The sequence below is a fragment of the Gorilla gorilla genome, chromosome 6, assembly GCF_029281585.2.
Source record: "Gorilla gorilla gorilla isolate KB3781 chromosome 6, NHGRI_mGorGor1-v2.1_pri, whole genome shotgun sequence".
NCBI lineage: Eukaryota > Metazoa > Chordata > Mammalia > Primates > Hominidae > Gorilla > Gorilla gorilla.
Window position 1 is genome coordinate 131,718,054 of NC_073230.2, and position 19,973 is coordinate 131,738,026.

The 19,973-nt window shown below is 35.7% G+C and overlaps 3 protein-coding genes across 11 annotated transcripts in view; all 3 read right to left on the bottom strand.

Annotated features, from left to right (window-relative positions):
- CADPS2 (calcium dependent secretion activator 2) overlaps nucleotides 1-19,973 on the bottom strand; it is a 568,074-nt gene that overhangs the window by 370,003 nt on the left and 178,098 nt on the right. The gene's annotated exons all lie outside the window — the stretch shown is intronic.
- Nucleotides 4,751-5,943, bottom strand: RNF133 (ring finger protein 133). The gene has a single exon (XM_004046127.5). The coding sequence runs from the start codon at nucleotides 5,941-5,943 to the stop codon at nucleotides 4,813-4,815; it is 1,131 nt and encodes a 376-aa protein (XP_004046175.4). The 3' UTR covers nucleotides 4,751-4,812.
- RNF148 (ring finger protein 148) lies at nucleotides 4,751-12,396 on the bottom strand. Its single transcript, XM_055347444.2, has one exon. The coding sequence runs from the start codon at nucleotides 9,774-9,776 to the stop codon at nucleotides 8,838-8,840; it is 939 nt and encodes a 312-aa protein (XP_055203419.1). The 5' UTR covers nucleotides 9,777-12,396; the 3' UTR covers nucleotides 4,751-8,837.

A 19,973-nucleotide genomic window follows, 5' to 3' on the forward strand; every position in this document is an offset into this window, starting at 1 on the left:
GTGGCTTAGAGCCAAATGATAAACCTTCCCGTGTTATGGCCACATGGCTGTGATAACAGGTGGAGTTATACGCCTGCACTCTAAACTTGCTGAGTCACTCTGGATGTTTACCTCAGCCTGTCCTTGACCAAAGCACAGCCATGTTCCTTACACTGTGTCTCCAAGTTTCTTAACCAAAATTCCATGTGACACTCAAAGCTCCTTTATAAAAATACTGTTAACACTGTTCTCTCCATTAGAATGTCCTTCTTCCCACCAAGTAGAGTTCCATTTCAAATATCATTTCCTTCTTTAAGTGTTCCCTAATTATCACTCCAGTTGAAATTCTGCCCTTCATATCGCCACAAGCCTTTATCAATTCCTCTCCATGAGGAATAGAAATTTAACACTTTCTACCTTGATATTTTGATTTCTACCAAGATACTTTCAGTAAAGTGAAAATAAGTCAAACTTAAGGAAACAGAAGGTGAAATTTGGGACCTGATTAAAGGCTCTTTGGAACAGTCCTCTGGCAGTGGTTCTCAGTCTTATGTGCACATTGGAATACCCTGGGCAACTTCAAAAACTATCAATGCCTGGGTCCCAGCCCAGATGTCATGAATGCCTCCTGAACATTGAGACTTGGAAAAGCTCTCCAGGTGATTCCGATGTGCAGCCAAGGTTTTGAAGTACTACTCTATGGGGACTATAAAGGGGAGTAAGAGGCTGGGCGCAGTGGCTCGTGCCTATAATCCTAGCACTTTGGGAGGCTGACGTGGGCAGACTGCCTGAGCTCAGGAGTTCAAGACCAGCCTGGGCAACATGGCAAAACCCCAACTCTACTAAAAATAAAAATAAATAAATAAATTAGCTGGGCATGGTGGTGCGCACCTGTAATCAGCTACTTGGGAGGCTGAGGAAGGAGAATCACTTGAACTTAGGAGGAGGAGTTTGCAGTAAGCCAAGATCGTGCCACTGCACTCCAGCCTGGGTGACAGAGCAAGAGCTCTGTCTCAAAAAAATAAAAGAGTTAAGAGATTACTGAAGGATTTTTCAACAGAAGCAAAGATCTGGTTGACATCAGATAATAATAAATATTACAACTTGAGTAATAGCTGACTGTTTAGAAGTATTAAAAGCAGATGTAGAAATGATTCAGGGTAGGCAAATGATATTGTAGGAAAGTGTAGGAGACAAGGAATTTGGTGGCACTTGGTAAAACTAAAATGACTTACAATTGCTTCTAGGCTGAAGCTGGAAAAGAAGAGATGGACTGGGAAGATAGGGACAACAGTTAAGGGAAACTGCTTGGAATGAGAACCAAGAATAAGTCTGAAGAAGTAGTGGAGATGAGCAGTCAAGCAAATGCAGAGGGAATTCTGAAAAAGATGCTGTGAGTTGTTAAGTTTTCAAAGATGACGGAACATGATGTGTGGCAACAACAGTGTGTTGCTAAACTGGACATGTGTAGAAGAGTTTTGAAATCAGAGTCACCCTGGTCATCAACAGTGATGAAAAATATGCATGGCAGCATCTAAAAATCATCAAGGGACACAGTAACTTGGAGGTCTGATAAAGATGCTGTCATAATTGTGGAGAGAGGGGTTAGAAGCTGTGGTGTGGCTATGAAAAGGGGAGGTAACAAATTGTGGTAGAATAACATTTACTGGTAGGAAAGAGACCATCTGTTTTTCTAAACTACACTCCCTTCCCCCTACTTATAAAACCAAGTATGTATTTAAAGATATTTCTGTGCTGGTAAGTGTATTAATTTATAATCTTTATTTTTCATCATTAAGAACTAAATATTAAAAAATACAGTAGGTACAAAGCCAAAAAACCAAATTTGTTTTTAAAATACAAAAACAGGTGTTCATGGTAAATGATGGAATGGGAGAATGGAACTGGCATGAGAAAGACTCCTTCACAGTAGCAGCATGTGAAAATTTCTCTGCTTGCTTCAGTGCCTTCCCAAATGCTCATCTTTCTCCCAGTTGATACCTACGTGCTGCTTCAAAACCCGTTAAGTATGGTGAAGGGGTTTAAATCCCATCAGAAAAGTCAGATCCCTGGCTCACTAAATCCTTTGAAAGGCTCACACTAGTGCAAATAAATAGCTGACTAACATTCTCTGCAGGACAATTGCATTATAATAATTCTATAGCAAGAGATAGGGATATTATCAATGTAGTGTGTCCTATAACAAGAGGTACTGTATAGATGGAGTGAGTCATTTCACCTACAGCACCACCCGATAAGAGTTGAAATGCATTAGAATATTTTTCACTGTAGTAAAATATTAAACCTAATTTATCTGAGGAGTGAATAAAAAAGCAAGCTTAATTCTTACAAGGAACATAAACTCCCTTCTGTAATTCACATTATTAGTCCCATGTCATTATGACAAGATATGTTTGCATCACTAGGTACAAGAGAAAATGGTATATAGCCCACAGAATAAGTGAAACACTATTATAATGAATAAATTTGATATAGTAGTGCTATTTCCAAGTTCTATTTAGTAAACCCAGAGTAAAAGGGGTTTATTGATCTGTTTACAACATTCTAAACACTAAGATTAAAACTGTTTTGTTCTGACATAAAAGAAACAGCTATGTAAAGTGCTTAGTCCTCTACCTGGCACATGGTACCCACTCAGCAGACAGTTCCCATTTTCACTGACTTGACCCTTTCCCTCCCACTCCAAATATAGATTCTAACCACCCTTTAAAGAACATCCATAGAAAATTCTCAGATCAAACAAGCACACTGTGTTAAATGTTAAATGTCCACATTAACAAAGGTTATATCATAGAAGTATGCACATGCCAATTTCTTATGCATGGGAGTAACTCAGGTCTTAGATTGACAATGATGAACAAAGGAAAAGGAGGAGAAAAAAGAAAAGGAAAAATGAACAAGGATGTGGAGGGAGAATGAAGAACACAACTGCACTGTCAGTGTGAATAGCAAACAAATTCCTGAACTACCAGATGCCATGGAACAAGTACCCCACACAAGAGTACACAGAGCTGCAATGACCCTGGAACTCTAGGTGCAGGGACTGCCAACACTACAGATGCATTCATTGTCATAGCTCTACTGATTTTCTTGGACAAATGGTAGAAATCACTTTAGCCACCCCACCCCCATCCACTGCTATCCTCTAGTGGCAGAAACATTAACAGTGGCCAAAGAATGACAATTTATCCTGATTAGGTGGGCAGCTAATTTATCCTTTTAGGGACAGCTGTCATGGGGTCCTCAGTGTCCTCTCTCTTCAGTGTGGTCCCTCGTCCCTCAGGAAATGACTTTACTCTCCCAGGGTAAGCTCAAAATAACACTTAGTGTTCCTGCTAAATCCTCCAGTAGCCCAGTGCTATGCAGTTCTTTCAAAGAAGAGCTCTTATGATTAACACAAAAGTCTCTAAAGTTGTGTGTAAAAAAGCCTTTGTGTACCAAGCAAGGCATGGCTCACACCTGGTCATTTGCCCAGTTTTTGCCGATTCTTCCTGGCCTTAGATTAGTGTCTCTCCTCCTTTAGTCTTCCATGGGGTGGCAGTTATAGCTAACTACTGCCCTTCTACCTTTGTCTGAATTGCAGTATTGTTAACACTGAGCAACTCACAAGATTCCTCTTCACTAGGTCACCCTCCAAGGCTGCCCAGCAATTCAAATCCCAGTGTTAGCCTTAGAGTTCAAAGCTGCTCATTAAAATTATGCATGCTGAACTGTAATAATAAATTCTGGGCTAAAATTATAATTTAATATTTTTTCAAAGTAATTTAGAGTGAAAAATTTCAAAATTTTATTATTTTGTGTAATTGGGAAAAACAGTCAAGTTTTTCAAATTAATACATAATAGTTGCATTACAACAAAGATATTTATCATTATTTATTCACTTATTCATTCATCCAAAAATACTCGAGTGCCAGGAACTCTGTTGGACCCTGAGAATATAGTGAACAAAAGAAACATGACCACATCATAATAATAATAATTTCTATATTGTATCACTTATTTCAAGAATAGTCTGGCATAGATTAAACATTTTATTTAAGAAAACAAATTGGGGAGTGGGGAGAAACACATGAGAAGTAAATTTGCCATGACTAAGTATCAAAGTCGTTGTATGTATTATGAATATGTAACAATTATTGTAAGTAACACTGGACACTAAAATAGTTGCTGTTCACTTAAAGAGTGCTAGTATTTTATTTTAAAATTTCACTATACAGATGCATATCACAAAAAAAATGTACTAATTGCTTGAACAGAACTATTTATCAATAAGAGTAATAAGATTTTGTAAAATGTTCATGGCAAGAATGCAAAAGAAAAAAACAGCACAATAACCTCACAACTAAGACATACTATAAACATGTTATCAAAAGATAATTTTTACTCTTCCTAGCACATAAAAGATAATTTATTGTTTTCAAACTTAATTGATAGTTTCTGTATTAGAACAAACATATTGCATATCAGTAATTTTCTTACCAAAATAGAACCCAATATATGTACAGTAAATATTTAAGAAAATAAGTTTGTCCTTAGCTTTTACATGGATGTGTACATATAAATATACATATGTACACTCACAGGAGTAACATACATTGACAAAAAATTACACTTAGCAAAGGTCCAAAATTGCACAAAAAAAAATCCTGCTAGGACTTTTTTTCTATCTTTGAGGTTGGACAAAGAATGTATAAAATTACCGAAGTGAAAAAAAGGACACAAAAACCACACTTCAAACAGACAAACTGCTTGTCAGTATTAGGACCTGATTTCAGATACAGGTTTAATACACTTCCTCAAAAGTCATGCCATCAAGGTGAAGGATGAACATCTTCCACTACTGAATGAGGCTGGATGTCATTATTCTGAGAAGTAGGGTTCTCCTCCACATGGATTACTTTATCTGAGGTTCCTGCAGGAGAAACTTCATTATTTGTCTCCTCTTCACTAGGTGATAAGGTTTCAGGCAGTTCATTTGACATTAGAACTTGCAAAGGTTCTGTTCCATTTTCAACAACCACTTGAATCCCCAAAACTTTAAGAATATCACATTTGCAAATGGGGCATGTCCCATGGGGTAAAATCCAGGGGTCAATGCAATTCTTGTGGAAAAAATGTTTACAAGTCAGAATACGAACTATGTCATTAGGCTTATAGTGTTCAAAACAAATTACACAGCTATCCCCACTTGGATTTATTTCTTCATCCCCCTCTTTTACTACTCGAAGTTGGAGTTGTCCAAATGCGTTCTGAAGATCTGTTGTTAATCGCTGCCATCTCTGGTTCTGAATCCTTGCTAAACAAAGTCTATGAATGTGATAAAAGATGAAATATGCTAAGGTAGCAGTTGTGACAATCACAAAAGAGACCAAATAGTGATTCATCCAGATGATGTGCTTTCTCCCCACCTCAACCACGGCTGTAATGAGAACTCCCTTCTTAATTAAATGGAAAATTTCCGTGCCTTTTAAGTTACCAATCATAACCACAACGACATCTTCAAATGCCTGATGAAACATGGGGAACACCTGGTTGCCAGTTCCTGGAACGTTATAGATGATCACTCCACTGGCTCCCTTCTCAGTTGCCACTTTAATTTTCTGTGTGAAGGTACAATCTCCCCATTCAATAAGTGCAAGCCAGGTCTCTGAGTACTTTGATCGGCTGAAAATGGTATTGGGATTACATGCATTTTGGATTTTTCCCTCCGGTGGCACTATAACTCCTGCCACTCTCTTCAAAGTGGAGCTTCTTCCAAAGACTCCAGTCTCTCCCAACTCTGACAACACGTGATTCCCAACATGAAATGATATGTTCATATAAGCCATCCAAACAACACTTGCTCTGCAACAGTTCTGACTAACAAGCCAAAGAACACTGAACTTCATAAGCCAGGAAGAGGCAGTGTTGTTTCTCCAAGTGCCAACCTTGAGTAGATGCATCTCTCTCTTCTCCGAGTGACTTAAGAACCAACCCAACAGTTGCACATCTGTTGACAATTAATTTAAAATAACGAAGAGAAAAAAATCTTCAGGATACAAACAAGATCCACTGTCTTCCAGCATGTTTTTTGTAAGAAATTCTTAAAGATGGCTTATGAGTTTCAGATGTCTTACTAGAGAGAGGTGAAAAACTTTAGATTGAAAAATAAATCCCCTACTGTTAACTCTAGATACTGCTTACTGTTGTGTGATGTGATTATGACATGCAAGATCCAGCAGCCAATTAGATAAGAGCTTAGAGCATACTGTGAATTTATTGGCTTAAATGCTGTTATGGGTGATTTCTATGTTGTTATAAGATGGATATAATCACTGAGCTACATATAATGGTAGTAGGTAGCACATTAAACTAAAAATTAAATCTAAAATTCATACAATGTGTGCTGTTTAAAGCCTGAAAGCACATGTAAGAATGTTTTATTTTCCCAGCAAGTGAAGGAGATATTTCCAACAAAATGGCAAGCTAAAAAAAAGGATAATTAAAAATTAGTGCAGTGACCGGATGTGAGGCAAAAGTGGTGAGCTTAGTGACATTATTTTTACATCAAAAAGTAAAAGTCACACTGCTAATTTTTGATTCATCACATAAACCATTATATTGCATTTATTTAATTTAAGCTTTCTGAGAAGTTTGTGGCTTTTGTTTTATGGTTTTGCTGTTTTAAAGTAAGGGATCCTGCTCAGTTTACTTCTGCCTCACTTTCTCTGTCTTACATTGACTGTACAAATGTAGTAAGACTGACAGGAGTAAAGAAAGGACTGATATCTAGGGAAGCTAATTTCTCTGCAGACTTTGACGTCTGTTATTAATCAAACAATATTTTGAAAGAGGAGGAGAAAGGGTGTCAAGGGAAAGATTAAATATAGTCATATTAGTTTGGCACAATTCATTTTTTAAAAAACAGCTATTAAGAAAAACTTCAAGGTGCACACTTAAAGTTAACCATTAGCAGCAATAAGTAGATGCTTTTATCAAACATTTTTGCAGAACTCAACAAATATCCCTATTAGAAGATTCCACAGGCTCTGTCCACTCTGCCTATGTTTTTGCCACAATCATGTCAGTGGCACAATATGACCTCAGAGCTAAAGGATGGCATGTGGACTCACAAGCATAGTAAGTTCACAAGCAGCCACGCTGCTACTGGTACACTTTCTTGGCAGTGAATCTCAGTGGGTTTTTTCCCACCAGCTAGGAAACCGAGGCCAAAGATTCTGACCTTGAACATGAATGTCTCTGGTCTACATACGTAAAGTGCTAGAAGTCACTTTTGGTTGGATCTCACCAGGACTAAAGGAGCTGTTACTTCTTATGAAATGTAAATCTACAACATGGTAATTTGAGACAAGAAAGATGAAGGAACAAAGGGCCCTATGGGCCAACAAAAACTAGTATAAAAAGAATACTGATGATATAAAACATACCCACAAAGGTTGATTTTCTCTCCCAAAGGCCATTAATCCGATTTTATTTTCATACATCCCTGCACATTTTAAAAGGTAGCATATGGTGTGTATATTCACAAAGTGACACTGAGGTATCAAAGGTTTAGCATATCATCCAGAAACAGAAATTTTCATCAATACAACAATACCTAAATCTTTCTGTCTCTCATTGTTATACAGGTGTTTATTCATCTACTAGAAAAAAGGAAGATGCAAAATAAGGCAAAGAATATAACATGGAAAGGCAATTGAACAAAATTTTAGCTCTGCCCTATGTTATCAAAATGCCCCCAGAGAAACATTCATTACCATTTGGAGAGGAAAAGAGAAGCATTTACTAAGGACACTTCTAGAAAAGAAATCTGCTACCATAGCTGAGTCACTATGCTAGGATTTAAAGAGCTCTGGCAAACAAAGGTGAATGTTTGCAATGTTATCCTAAATGAGGCCTGTAATAATTTAGAACACTTTTCCTTACATATCCAAAGTACTATCATCTAAAATAATTATTTAGAACACATTACCAATCCAGTGAGTAGCTTTGGAAACTAGATTTCCTGGGTATTAATAAAATTAATTAACCATGGAGAATCAGAGATATAAATTATTAGATACCAAAATTAGTCAAAATGTGGAAACAAAGTACAAGAATTAGTATTAAAAAAGGAAACTTTAAAATAGCATGGCTAATTCTCTATGGCAATGTCACAATCCTAGTAACTTGAAGAAAAAAAAATTTGTTTTTAACATATACTAATGTTCTTATTTGGATAAGGGCAAAAGGGGATACGATTAAGAAAATGTGGCACATATACACCATGGAATACTATGCAGCCATAAAAATGGATGAGTTCATGTCCTTTGTAGGGACATGGATGAAGCTGGAAACCATTATTCTCAGCAAACTGTCGCAAGGACAAAAAACCAAACACCGCATGTTCTCACTCATAGGTGGGAATTGAACAATGAGAACACATGGACACAGGAAGGGGAACGTCACCCACCGGGGCCTGTTGTGGGGTGGGGGAAGCGGGGAGGGATAGCATTTGGAGATATACCTAATGTTAAATGACGAGTTACTGGGTGCAGCACACCAACATGGCACATGTGTACATATGTAACTAACCTGCACGTTGTGCACATGTACCCTAAAACTTAAAGTATAATAAAAAATAAATAAATAAAATAAAATTCACCTAAAAAAACAATTAAAACTGATTAGAAAGACAAGAAGTTCAAATAGCTGGGCATGATAAGGAGTTTTATTTTTAAAACACAAATTTCACCCTTGTTCATACTTGGGTAGAGAAGCTGAAATTTTCTCTCTACATAAAGTACAATAAGAGAATTTATCTAATCTTTGTATTTGGAAAGATCTGGTGACATCTTCAGAAAATTCTCCAGATTTCTTTAGTTTTCAGGATGTCACACTTGCACATGGGACATGTCCTATGGGCTAAAAGCCAGGGGTCAATGCATGCCTTATGGAAAAAATGTTTGCAAGTTAAAATGCGTACTACATCTTGGGGTTTGTATGTGTCAAAGCAAACAACACAGCTGTCTTCATTTAGGTCTAATTCCTCATCCCCTTCTTTGAGAACTCGCAGTTGAAGCTGGTCAATAGCTTTCTTCACATCTGCCTTTATTTGACTTCGCCTCCTGGTGAAAGAATTGGGCACTCTAGGTATAAGTGTCCAGACGCAATCTAAGTAAAAGTAGGCAATTGTGGCAGCCAGGAAGGTAAATAGAGACATGATGCAATGGCTCACCCATTGCATGTGCATTCTCCCCACTTCAATGATGACTGTCACATAGACTCCTTTCTGAATCGAGTGCAAAATTTCCATGCCTTTCAGGTTGCCTATCATCACCGCAACTATATTTTCCGTCCCCTGGTGAGACATGGGAAATACTCTATTGCCCGTACCTTGATAGTTGTAGATGATCACCCCATTTGCTCCCTTCTCTGCTGCCACGTTGATTTTATGTGTAAAAGTACAGCCTCCACGTTCAATTAGGGCCAGCCAAGAGTCTGCCTGTTTGGGCCTGCTGAAATTGGTCAAAGGATTACAGGCATTCTGATTCCATCCTTCAGGAAGTGCCACCACACCAGACACCCTTTCCAGAGGAGAATGATTCCCGAACACTCCACTCTCTCCGAATTCCGATGTGATCTTATTTCCAACCTGAAATGTTATATTCAGGTGAGCTGTCCAAATGGCTTTTCCATTTGAGTCAGGAAAGCTAAGTAGTAGAAAGATACTAAGCCTCAAAAGTCCAGATGAAACAGAACTATGCATCGAAGGAGTAATTCTAAGGAAGCTCATGCCTCCATTTGTCTATTAAGAGACAAACATGAGAAAACAAAACAACACCAGTTGTAGAAGAACATAAAGAAGATAGCTTGTTGGCAGCAGATTACTAAAGCACATAAATGGAAAAGGTCTCCCTGGATCAAAGCTATCTTGCTCCTTCCAGCATTTCAATATTTGGTAGATTATCTTTCTCATAATGAAACAAAATAACAAGACTTGTGATTGGTACCATGTGATTTCAAGAAAATTATGACATCCAAATGGGGAAATTGTGACATCAGAGGGAGTTAAACCAATCCAAGAGTTTATATTAGTGCATTGCATCCTGAAATCCTATTGGCCAAAAAGCTAACCAATGAGTCAAGATACGTAACAATTTGAATAGGCTGTAAAGCAATAAATAAACTGGTAAGAATTTTTTAAAGCCTTGGGTTTCTTCCTTAGTTCTGGATAGACTGAAAATCTACCCAGCCATATAATGTTTTTTCTAGCTGTAAGGCAAAGGCAAAGATAAAAATAATTCATGTATTAGTGCATGTACCTGGGCCAGTTGCCAGTTTTCATGCATGGTTCAACACTAACCAATATGGCATTCTGTGGGATGGTTCAACACTACCCAATATGGCATTCTGTGGGATGGTTCAACACTACCCAATATGGCATTCTGTGGGAAGTAGGAGCAAACCATTCCCACCCACTTCCCACATTAAATGCCTATCCCACACCTAAAGATCCAACACTAAGAAAACAGTGTAAACTCCTATTGTTAGCCTAATACAGTCCCATCTTCTGGTAAGAACCTACTATGTGCTGGCAAATACTGAGAGTGGACATATATTGGAGAAGAAAATAGAGATGGCCCTACTCTTGTAGAGGCTAAGGATTTTGGATGATGTCCCAAGGACAAGAGAAACACACTGTATGGTTCTAAGCCAGGGAGGTGACAAATGTGTTTCAAAATGTTCACTTTGGTTGCTTTATGGGGAAAATGTATTGGAGAGGGAGAATAACAAGAGAATGAGCTTAGGCAAAAGAAGATAGTGGCTTGGACTCAAAGTAGCAGCATAGATGTAGAGACACAGACAAAGGCTGAATAACAGATTTAGTAACTGGAAGGACAGTAGTGGGAAGAGGAAAGGATGGCCACAATGATAAAAAATCACTACATGATTTTTGCAAATTACAGAATCTTTATGGCTTTAAAGATGCCTTATTGTTTACTTTTATCTTAAATCTTTATCTAAAGTCTGTTTCAAGGAGCCAATAAATTGGCAACACCCACTCAAAAATTTATTTTCTATCATGTATAGGTTATCTTCTATGTGCTCAGCATGCCACAAAGTCCTAGGGATAGAAAAAGAAAAGACCCTATTTCCTAGTGTGAAAAATGGACATGAACATTTAATCATAGACATGATAGAGTTTTCTCATTTGGACAAAAGCATTTATTGTATTCCCTGGCCTATTTTAGTTAATATTTGTTAGTATTCCCTGTATTTTAGTTAATATTTGCTTTTTTAAAAAAAAAAACTCTAGGAAACAGTCTACTTGTCCCATTCATGCAATTCTACTGAAGCACGATTCAGGTCACACCTGAACTGTCCTTACAGGTAGACTTTTTTGTTTTTCATGTTCAAATGGAGTGAATTCCTGGCTGATTCTATTAACAGTGACAAATTGAAGCCTCATTAAGAAGACGGTTTAACATCATCATATTAGAGGTAATTTGTTAAATCTGTGATTATTTAACCTTTGGAAGTAGGATTACAAAATAATATAACTCTGACTTTTTATTTTGCAGATTTTTTGTGGGTGAAGTGTTTAACCTGTAACTATATTTTGCTTCAAAACATATCTCACATCAAAAGGTTCTCTGTATGGTTGAAAGGACCAATATGAGGAATTTAGCTCATTCATTCTATTTTTCTCTTTATAATATAAAGTGGTTAAGGCAATGATAGAACTGCCCTCTCTTCTGCCCTCGTCTTATAACAAAATAGACCTATAAGAAACAATCATCTATCTTTTAAAAAGTGATTTTCAACTTGGGGGCAATTTTGTCTCCCAGGGGACATCTGGTTGCTGCTGCAGACATTTTTTGATTGTCACAATTAGAGAGTGCTACTAGCATCTAGCGAGTACACACCAGCGTTGCCACTAAAATATCTGAAAATGCACATAGTAGCTCCACACAACAAGAAATTATGTGGTCCAAAATGTCAATAGTAAGGTTAAGAAACCCTAATCTAATGAAACAGCCTGAGGAGAGAAGCATCCCAAAACTCTCCCATCCCCGATGGGTGGTCAGGTATAAATTCTCGACACAGAATAAGCTTTCATAATTGACAATGCTTCCATCAAGGATGATGCCCTCAATGCAACTTAATTTCTCCAGTTTTCCCTGGAATAGAAACAGCAGAGATCTGTACAAGTTACCTTTTAGTCCATTAAGTATCATGACAAATTGCATATATTTTATCAGAATGAGGTCTAAGAGTCTTCCTGGAACCGCATGTGACTGGGAGACAGAGAGAGAGACTGGATGATTGAGGCTACTGTAATCTGTTCCTTTTAGATCATTTATTCAATACATGGACATTCTTTTTAACAGCCAAATATCGAAGAGTTTTTCATTCTGTTGAATTTTGCAGGTAGGTTACAGAGAATTGAAATATATTAGTAGAGATAATATATAATATAGATAATATAGATAATATATAATATTTATATTATATATTATCTATATTAAATTATATATTATATAAAATATTTTATATATTATATAACATTTATATATAATATATTATATATCATATATATCATATATATTATATATAATATATATCATATATAATATATATTTGTATATATTATATAACATATATCATATATAATATATTAAATTATATATATAATATTTATATATATTATATATTATATAAATATATATTATATATTCAAGGATTTATATATTCAAGGAATATATATATGCTTATATATTCAAGGAATATATATATGCTTATATATTCAAGGAATATATATATGCTTATATATTCAAGGAATATATATATGCTTATATATTCAAGGAATATATATATGCTTATATATTCAAGGAATATATATATGCTTATATATTCAAGGAATATATATATGCTTATATATTCAAGGAATATATATATGCTTATATATTCAAGGAATATATATATGCTTATATATTCAAGGAATATATATATGCTTATATATTCAAGGAATATATATATGCTTATATATTCAAGGAATATATATATGCTTATATATTCAAGGAATATATATATGCTTATATATTCAAGGAATATATATATGCTTATATATTCAAGGAATATACATATGCTTATATATTCAAGGAATATACATATGCTTATATATTCAAGGAATATACATATGCTTATATATTCAAGGAATATACATATGCTTATATATTCAAGGAATATACATATGCTTATATATTCAAGGAATATACATATGCTTATATATTCAAGGAATATATATATGCTTATATATTCAAGGAATATATATATGCTTATATATTCAAGGAATATATATATGCTTATATATTCAAGGAATATATATATGCTTATATATTCAAGGAATATATATATATGTTTATATATTCAAGGAATATATATATATGTTTATATATTCAAGGAATATATATATATGTTTATATATTCAAGGAATATATATATGTTTATATATTCCTTTTGTAGGCAGGCTAAAGAGAACTGAAACATATTACTAGGGTTGGTTCAACTGGTTCAAAAAGCCATTCTACCTAACTCTTGTTAACAGCAAATATGTATATATATATATATATATATCACACACACTTAAGAGATAGATTGTGTGTGTGTGTATATATATATATATAGTTACATACTCTTAACAAGAGATAGGTAGAACATATATATATATATTCTTTTATATATACATATTCCTTGCTCATATATATGTATATATACTTATATAAGAGCAAGGAATATATATATATATATAAAATGTATGTGTGTGTGTGTGTACATACATATATATATATATGTGTACATATATATATGTATGTACACACACACACACATTTTTTCCAGAAACTTACCAGGCTTCCCTCAATGTCTCTTTGGCTAGAATTGCTTCACAAACCCATGCCTAATGAAATCCTTGGAAACTGGAGTGGAATCATCATGATTATCTTAGGTTAATCATGATTTATCCTGTTGTAGAGAGCTCTTTCCCTGGCTGAGCACATGGCCAGAGGAAGGGTGAAGATTTGAATGCTGTGTTACCAAGGGGAAAGACATGAACCAGAAGGTAAGCAGGCAGGCACAATGGCAGTTACAGGCTCTAAATTCCTGAAGTATCCCCAAAGGAATAATACTTAACCATTAACCACAACAAACATGTAATATGCACTGTACACAAGGCACTGACATGAGCCAGAGTCTATGTTAATGGGGACACAACATGGCTCTGACCTTAAGGAGGGCATCATCTAGGCAGAATAAAAGAGTTATATGCAAGTTGGATGTATATACGCATGTATCCTATAACTTCCAGGCGCCAATTAAATTTTTTAGAAGGTTATAACTATTATTAAGAGAGAAAAAATCAACTAACTGACCTCTACCCCTCTGATATTCTTTGATCTCTATGGGTAAGAGTGCTCACACTTCCAGAAATCTCTACTCCAATAAAGCAAAACAGATAAATACAATCACATTGCACTGCTCAGATAGCATCTTTAAGATGAAAGGAAAACCAATAAACTACCTCACAAGTGTCAGTATCCAGAGCTATAATATCATGAGAGCTCTCTAGGAATTCAAAAAATATTTATTTTGCATTTAGGCTCAAACATTACAACTATGTATTTTTTTTTGCAAGAAATTAAGTGAATCATAATGAGATCTGAGGAAAACAGAATACTGACTCTAAAGTACTTCACTGAGAGCAGCACAAAAGCAAAGAGTACTAATGATAGTATTTTTCTGAAAGCAGAATCTTTACTTTTACAATTTTTCATATTTTCTTATACATATATATATATCTTATTATTTGCAAGCATCTCCTCTAATTACAGCTAATACATTACTGGTTAAAAAAACTTCATAGTTTCACGTAACAAAACTAGTTTATATAAAGGCATTTCTGGATTGTGGCAACTATAATTCTTATTTCTATATATATATATATTTTAAGTAAATTTTGTTGTGTATATTTAATGTGTATAACATGATGCTGTAAGGTACACATATATAGTAAAATGGTTGCTATAATGGAACAAATGACCATATCTGTCATCTCATATAGTTATCCATTTGTCCTCCTGTTGCAAGTGCTGCTATAATCTACCCATTTAGAAAAAATCCTGATATAATTCCCTCTACAAAATTAACTATTCTATTAATCTCCTTGAAGGAAAGGATTAAATCTTATTCTCATCTTTTTAATACCCAGCTTCTAGGACAGTATCTACCACATCATAGGTTCTCAATAAAAGTTGAATTAAATTGATAGCATCATTATCCTCTGTATTCTATCCAGTAATATTCCTTATGCAAAATTGTATCTACTGAGTTTTATCTTCAGAAAGGTGATCATTTCAGTAAGAGTATAGAATAGTTAGAATATTCATAATGAGTTCAACTTATTCCATATATGTACACACAGAATATGTGTGTGTATATATATGTGTGTGTGGATATATATATATTGGATATGTATATCCACACATATTGTATTGGATATATATATATATATATCTTCCTTGCTGTTAGCAATCATAAAACTTGATTCCTTAGCCATACCTTAATACAAAGATAAATGAACATTTGGAATATGATCAAATCCATTTAAATTGTAATGGGCATAAATAAACTAAATTAAACTCTCTTCTTCATTCAGAATTCAAGTCATGGTCTACATAACTTTAACAATAAATTGAAAACAATTTTTTCCTTATTCAGTCCACCAATTTAGAAGATAGAATGGTAATCAGAGTAGGAACTCATTATTACTACTCTGGGAAGTAACGGGGGGAAAAATTCACATTGTAGTCTATGCACTAGGAGGCAGGAGGAGGAGGTAAATAGTCTTAAGTAAACACAATATTAAGACAATATTTGGCCGTAGTATAATTATTATCTTTGAGCTCGGAACAAAATGTATCTTCATATTAACTCAACCATTTAGACTGGATTTTTGTTTGAGGCAGTGGTGAATAGGCAATATACTCAAAAGAGGAAAAATATACCAAGCAGATTCCTTTAAATCACCACCAGCAATTGTCCTGTTCTCTTAATAGGCTACTCTGCCCTTCTCATTATTAAGATCCAAGGATGAGGACCAAAAGGTTCTGGAGGCTGCTTCTGGGACTCCATCATTTCAAGATTGTCCTAAAGCTTAAAACAGACTCTAAATCTTCCTAAGCCACAAGGATATGAACAGACACTTCTCAAAAGAAGACATTTATGCAGCCAAAAGACACATGAAAAAATGCTCATCATCACTGGCCATCAGAGAAATGCAAATCAAAACCACAATGAGATATCATCTCACACCAGTTAGAATGGTGATCATTAAAAAGTCAGGAAACAACAGGTGCTGGAGAGGATGTGGAGAAATAGGAACACTTTTACACTGTTGGTGGGACTGTAAACTAGTTCAACCATTGTGGAAGTCAGTGTGGCGATTCCTCAGGGATCTAGAACTAGAAATACCATTTGACCCAGCCATCCCATTACTGGGTGTATACCCAAAGGACTATAAATCATGCTGCTATAAAGACACATGCACACGTATGTTTATTGCGGCACTATTCACAATAGCAAAGACTTGGAACCAACCCAAATGTCCAACAATGATAGACTGGAGTAAGAAAATATGGCATATATACACCATGGAATACTATGCAGCCACAAAAAATGATGAGTTCACGTCCTTTGTAGGGACATGGATGAAATTGGAAATCATCATTCTCAGTAAACTATCGCAAGGACAAAAAACCAAACACCACATGTTCTCATAGATGGGAACTGAACAATGAGAACACATGGACACAGGAAGGGGAACATCACACTCTGGGGACTGTTGTGGGGTAGGGGGAGGGGGGAGGGATAGCATTAGGAGATATACCTAATGCTAAATGACGAGTTAATGGGTGCAGCACACCAGCATGGCACACATGTAACTAACCTGCACATTGTGCACATGTACCCTAAAACTTAAAGTATAAAAAAAAAAAAAAAAAGAAATGACCTTCGGCCAACCACAATCAGTCATTGAAAGTTTGCATATGCATTGCCTTCCTAATACAAGTCCTATGATGGTTAACTCTGAGTGAGTCTGTGGTTAACTCTGAGTGAGTTCCCAGCAGTCAGAAATAACAGGGCAGAGGTGATTAAGGAGATTTTCTCCTTACGTTTTTCCAATTCACAGATCACAAAACCCTTTCTTATTTGTTATATAATTTAATCCCTCCTGTGAAGGAGGAGAGAAAAACGATGACGACAACATGAGCATAGAGTCATCACAGTAGCAGAAACAGTGAACAGTGTATTAAAGCACCAGGCCGTGTGACAGATGTGTCTGAAATCCAGTTTCTGCTACATGCTAGCCATTTAAGCTGAGCCACATTGAGCCTCAGCTTTCTCATCTGTAGTCTGGAAAAGTACAGTCTGCCTCTAGGGCCATGATGAGTATTGGATGACATATTTCACATCTGTTTGTAAATCGCCAAGCACACTGCTAGCTTAGCTTGGTAGGTATTCAATAAATGGGCCTTCCTTCCTCTTCTCAATCCTGAAAAACTTTTTCTTCCATTTTCCAGCTAATAAAATTCCCATCATCTTTACAGACCCATTTCAATCTCCCATTTGTGATCTCCCTAGCCAAAACCACCTGTTCCTATGACACATTATTTTTGTACCTATTTGGCAGTCATTTAATTTTGCGTTATATTATATATAATTAGATGCATATATGTCTGTCTATACTTTCACTTGGTTTAGAATATCTTGTAAGCAGTGGTCTTATCTGATTCATTTTTTAAAAATCCTGTTTTCTCCCTCCTGTCTCTACACTAGCACTATAAAACTTGCTCAAGGTCCCTGACAAAATGTTGATTTTCAAGTACTTTCTCTTCAAAATATTAAGACATATCTGGAGCTTTTATAATCCATGCTTTATACAACTACTCACTTTTTTAAAGAAAGAGAACAGGCAATGATTTGACAAGTCTTCCCTCAGTTAAGAATTACATTGACAACAGTTGTCCAGAAAAAGGCTTATTTAATATCACAGGATCAGAGGCCATCTGTCTTACATTTTCTCTCCAAAAGTCGAGAATAAATTTCATCTACATCTCTGTATCTGAAAAATGGACTAAATATGGAATAATATGCAGCCATAAAGTAATAACCATTTCTAACATATAAGCAGCAGCCTTTACAGGGATAAAAATTCTCCTTTAATTATTTTTATATAAATGAATATATAGCTATATCTCTCAAGATATTTAAATATAGATCTATAACTATATATCAGGTCATGAGCCCCAAAGAGTCATTATCAGGAGAAAACTATACCAATTATGTATACCATGGTACTTCAGAGAAAACTCTAACATTACATCAGGAGTAATACTTAAAAGAAAAAATTTCTAATTGCAACCAACTTTTTCTCCAGTCCAGAATGCCTTCTATTTCTACCCCAAGTGATAGTTGAATCCTGCAGTCCCCACAAAGCTTCCCTGATTAATTCAGTGCAAAGTGAGTTCTTTCTCCTATGAACTGTCACAATATATGTTTTACTTTTTTTTTTTTTTTTTTTTTTTTTTAGACAGAGTCTCTCTCTGTCACCCAGGATGGAGTACAGTGGCGTGATCTTGGCTCACTGCAACCTCTGCCTCCAGGGTTCAAGCGATTCTCCTGCCTCAGCCCCCTGAATAGCTGGGATTACAGGCACGTGCCACCACGCCCGGCTAATTTTTGTATTTTTAGTATAGACGGGGTTTCACCATGTTGGTGAGGCTGGTCTTGAACTCCTGAACTTGTGATCCACCTGCCTCAGCCTCCCAAAGTGCTGGGATTACAGGTGTGAGCCACCACGTCCAGCCATGTTTTTTATTTTTGTATTTAAACATATTTTGCAGTTAAAACAGTACATACAGCATACATGTACATTTTTAAATTAAAAAAAAACACTCCTGTATCTTTTAAGCAATAAGCACTATTTTCTTCATACTCTACATCCTTTCTTAGGAAATTATTTCTATAATATCTTGTGACATTTTTCTTCTAGTGTTGAAAACAATGTTACTTTTTCCCCCTCTTACAAAGGTTGTCGTCTTTACCTCTCAAATTATAAGATTTTCGAGGGCAGGACTTCGCTATGCTCCTTCATCTTCCTACAGGACCTAGTGCACTGATTTGTATCAATTTTTTATTTGATTTGATATAACAAAGGTGCTTCTCTGGCATGACTAAGGACCTGTCATGCCTTAGTTGTTTTTCATATTCCCTCTAGAAGCACAATCTAAGAACCATCTATTCAAAATGTCTACATTATTGATTATTTCACTCATTCGAATATTTATCAAGACCCTACTATGTGCACAGTACTTAATAATAAGTGCACACAATTTTAGGTCTACAGCACTGATCAAAAAGGAACAATCTCCTGTCCTAATGACTCTTTTGTGTACCCAGGGATTCAAAGATGAGGTCATGGTTGTATTTTTTCCAAGGAACTGACTTTCTGATATGATAATATGCTAAATAAGGTATGAAGGAAGGACCAGAGAAGCACAGTATCTTAGTCTGTTTGGGCTGTTATAATAAATTAACATAAACTGGGTAGCTTATAAGCAGTAGAAATTTATTTTTGCACAGTTATGGAGGCCGAGAAGTCCAGGATTAAGCAGATTTGGTGTCTCATGAGGGCTTGCTTTCTGGTTAATAGAAAGCACCTTTTCGCTGTGTTCTTACATTGTGGAAAGAGTAAGGGGGTCTCTCTCAAGCCTCTTTTATAAGAACACTAATTCTACTCATGTGGGCTCTGCTCCCATAAGCTAATCACCTCCCAAAGTCCCCACCTCCTAATACCATCATCTTGGAGGTCAAGATTTCAACATCTCAAGGGGAACACAAACATTCAGGTTACAGCACACACAAAACTAAA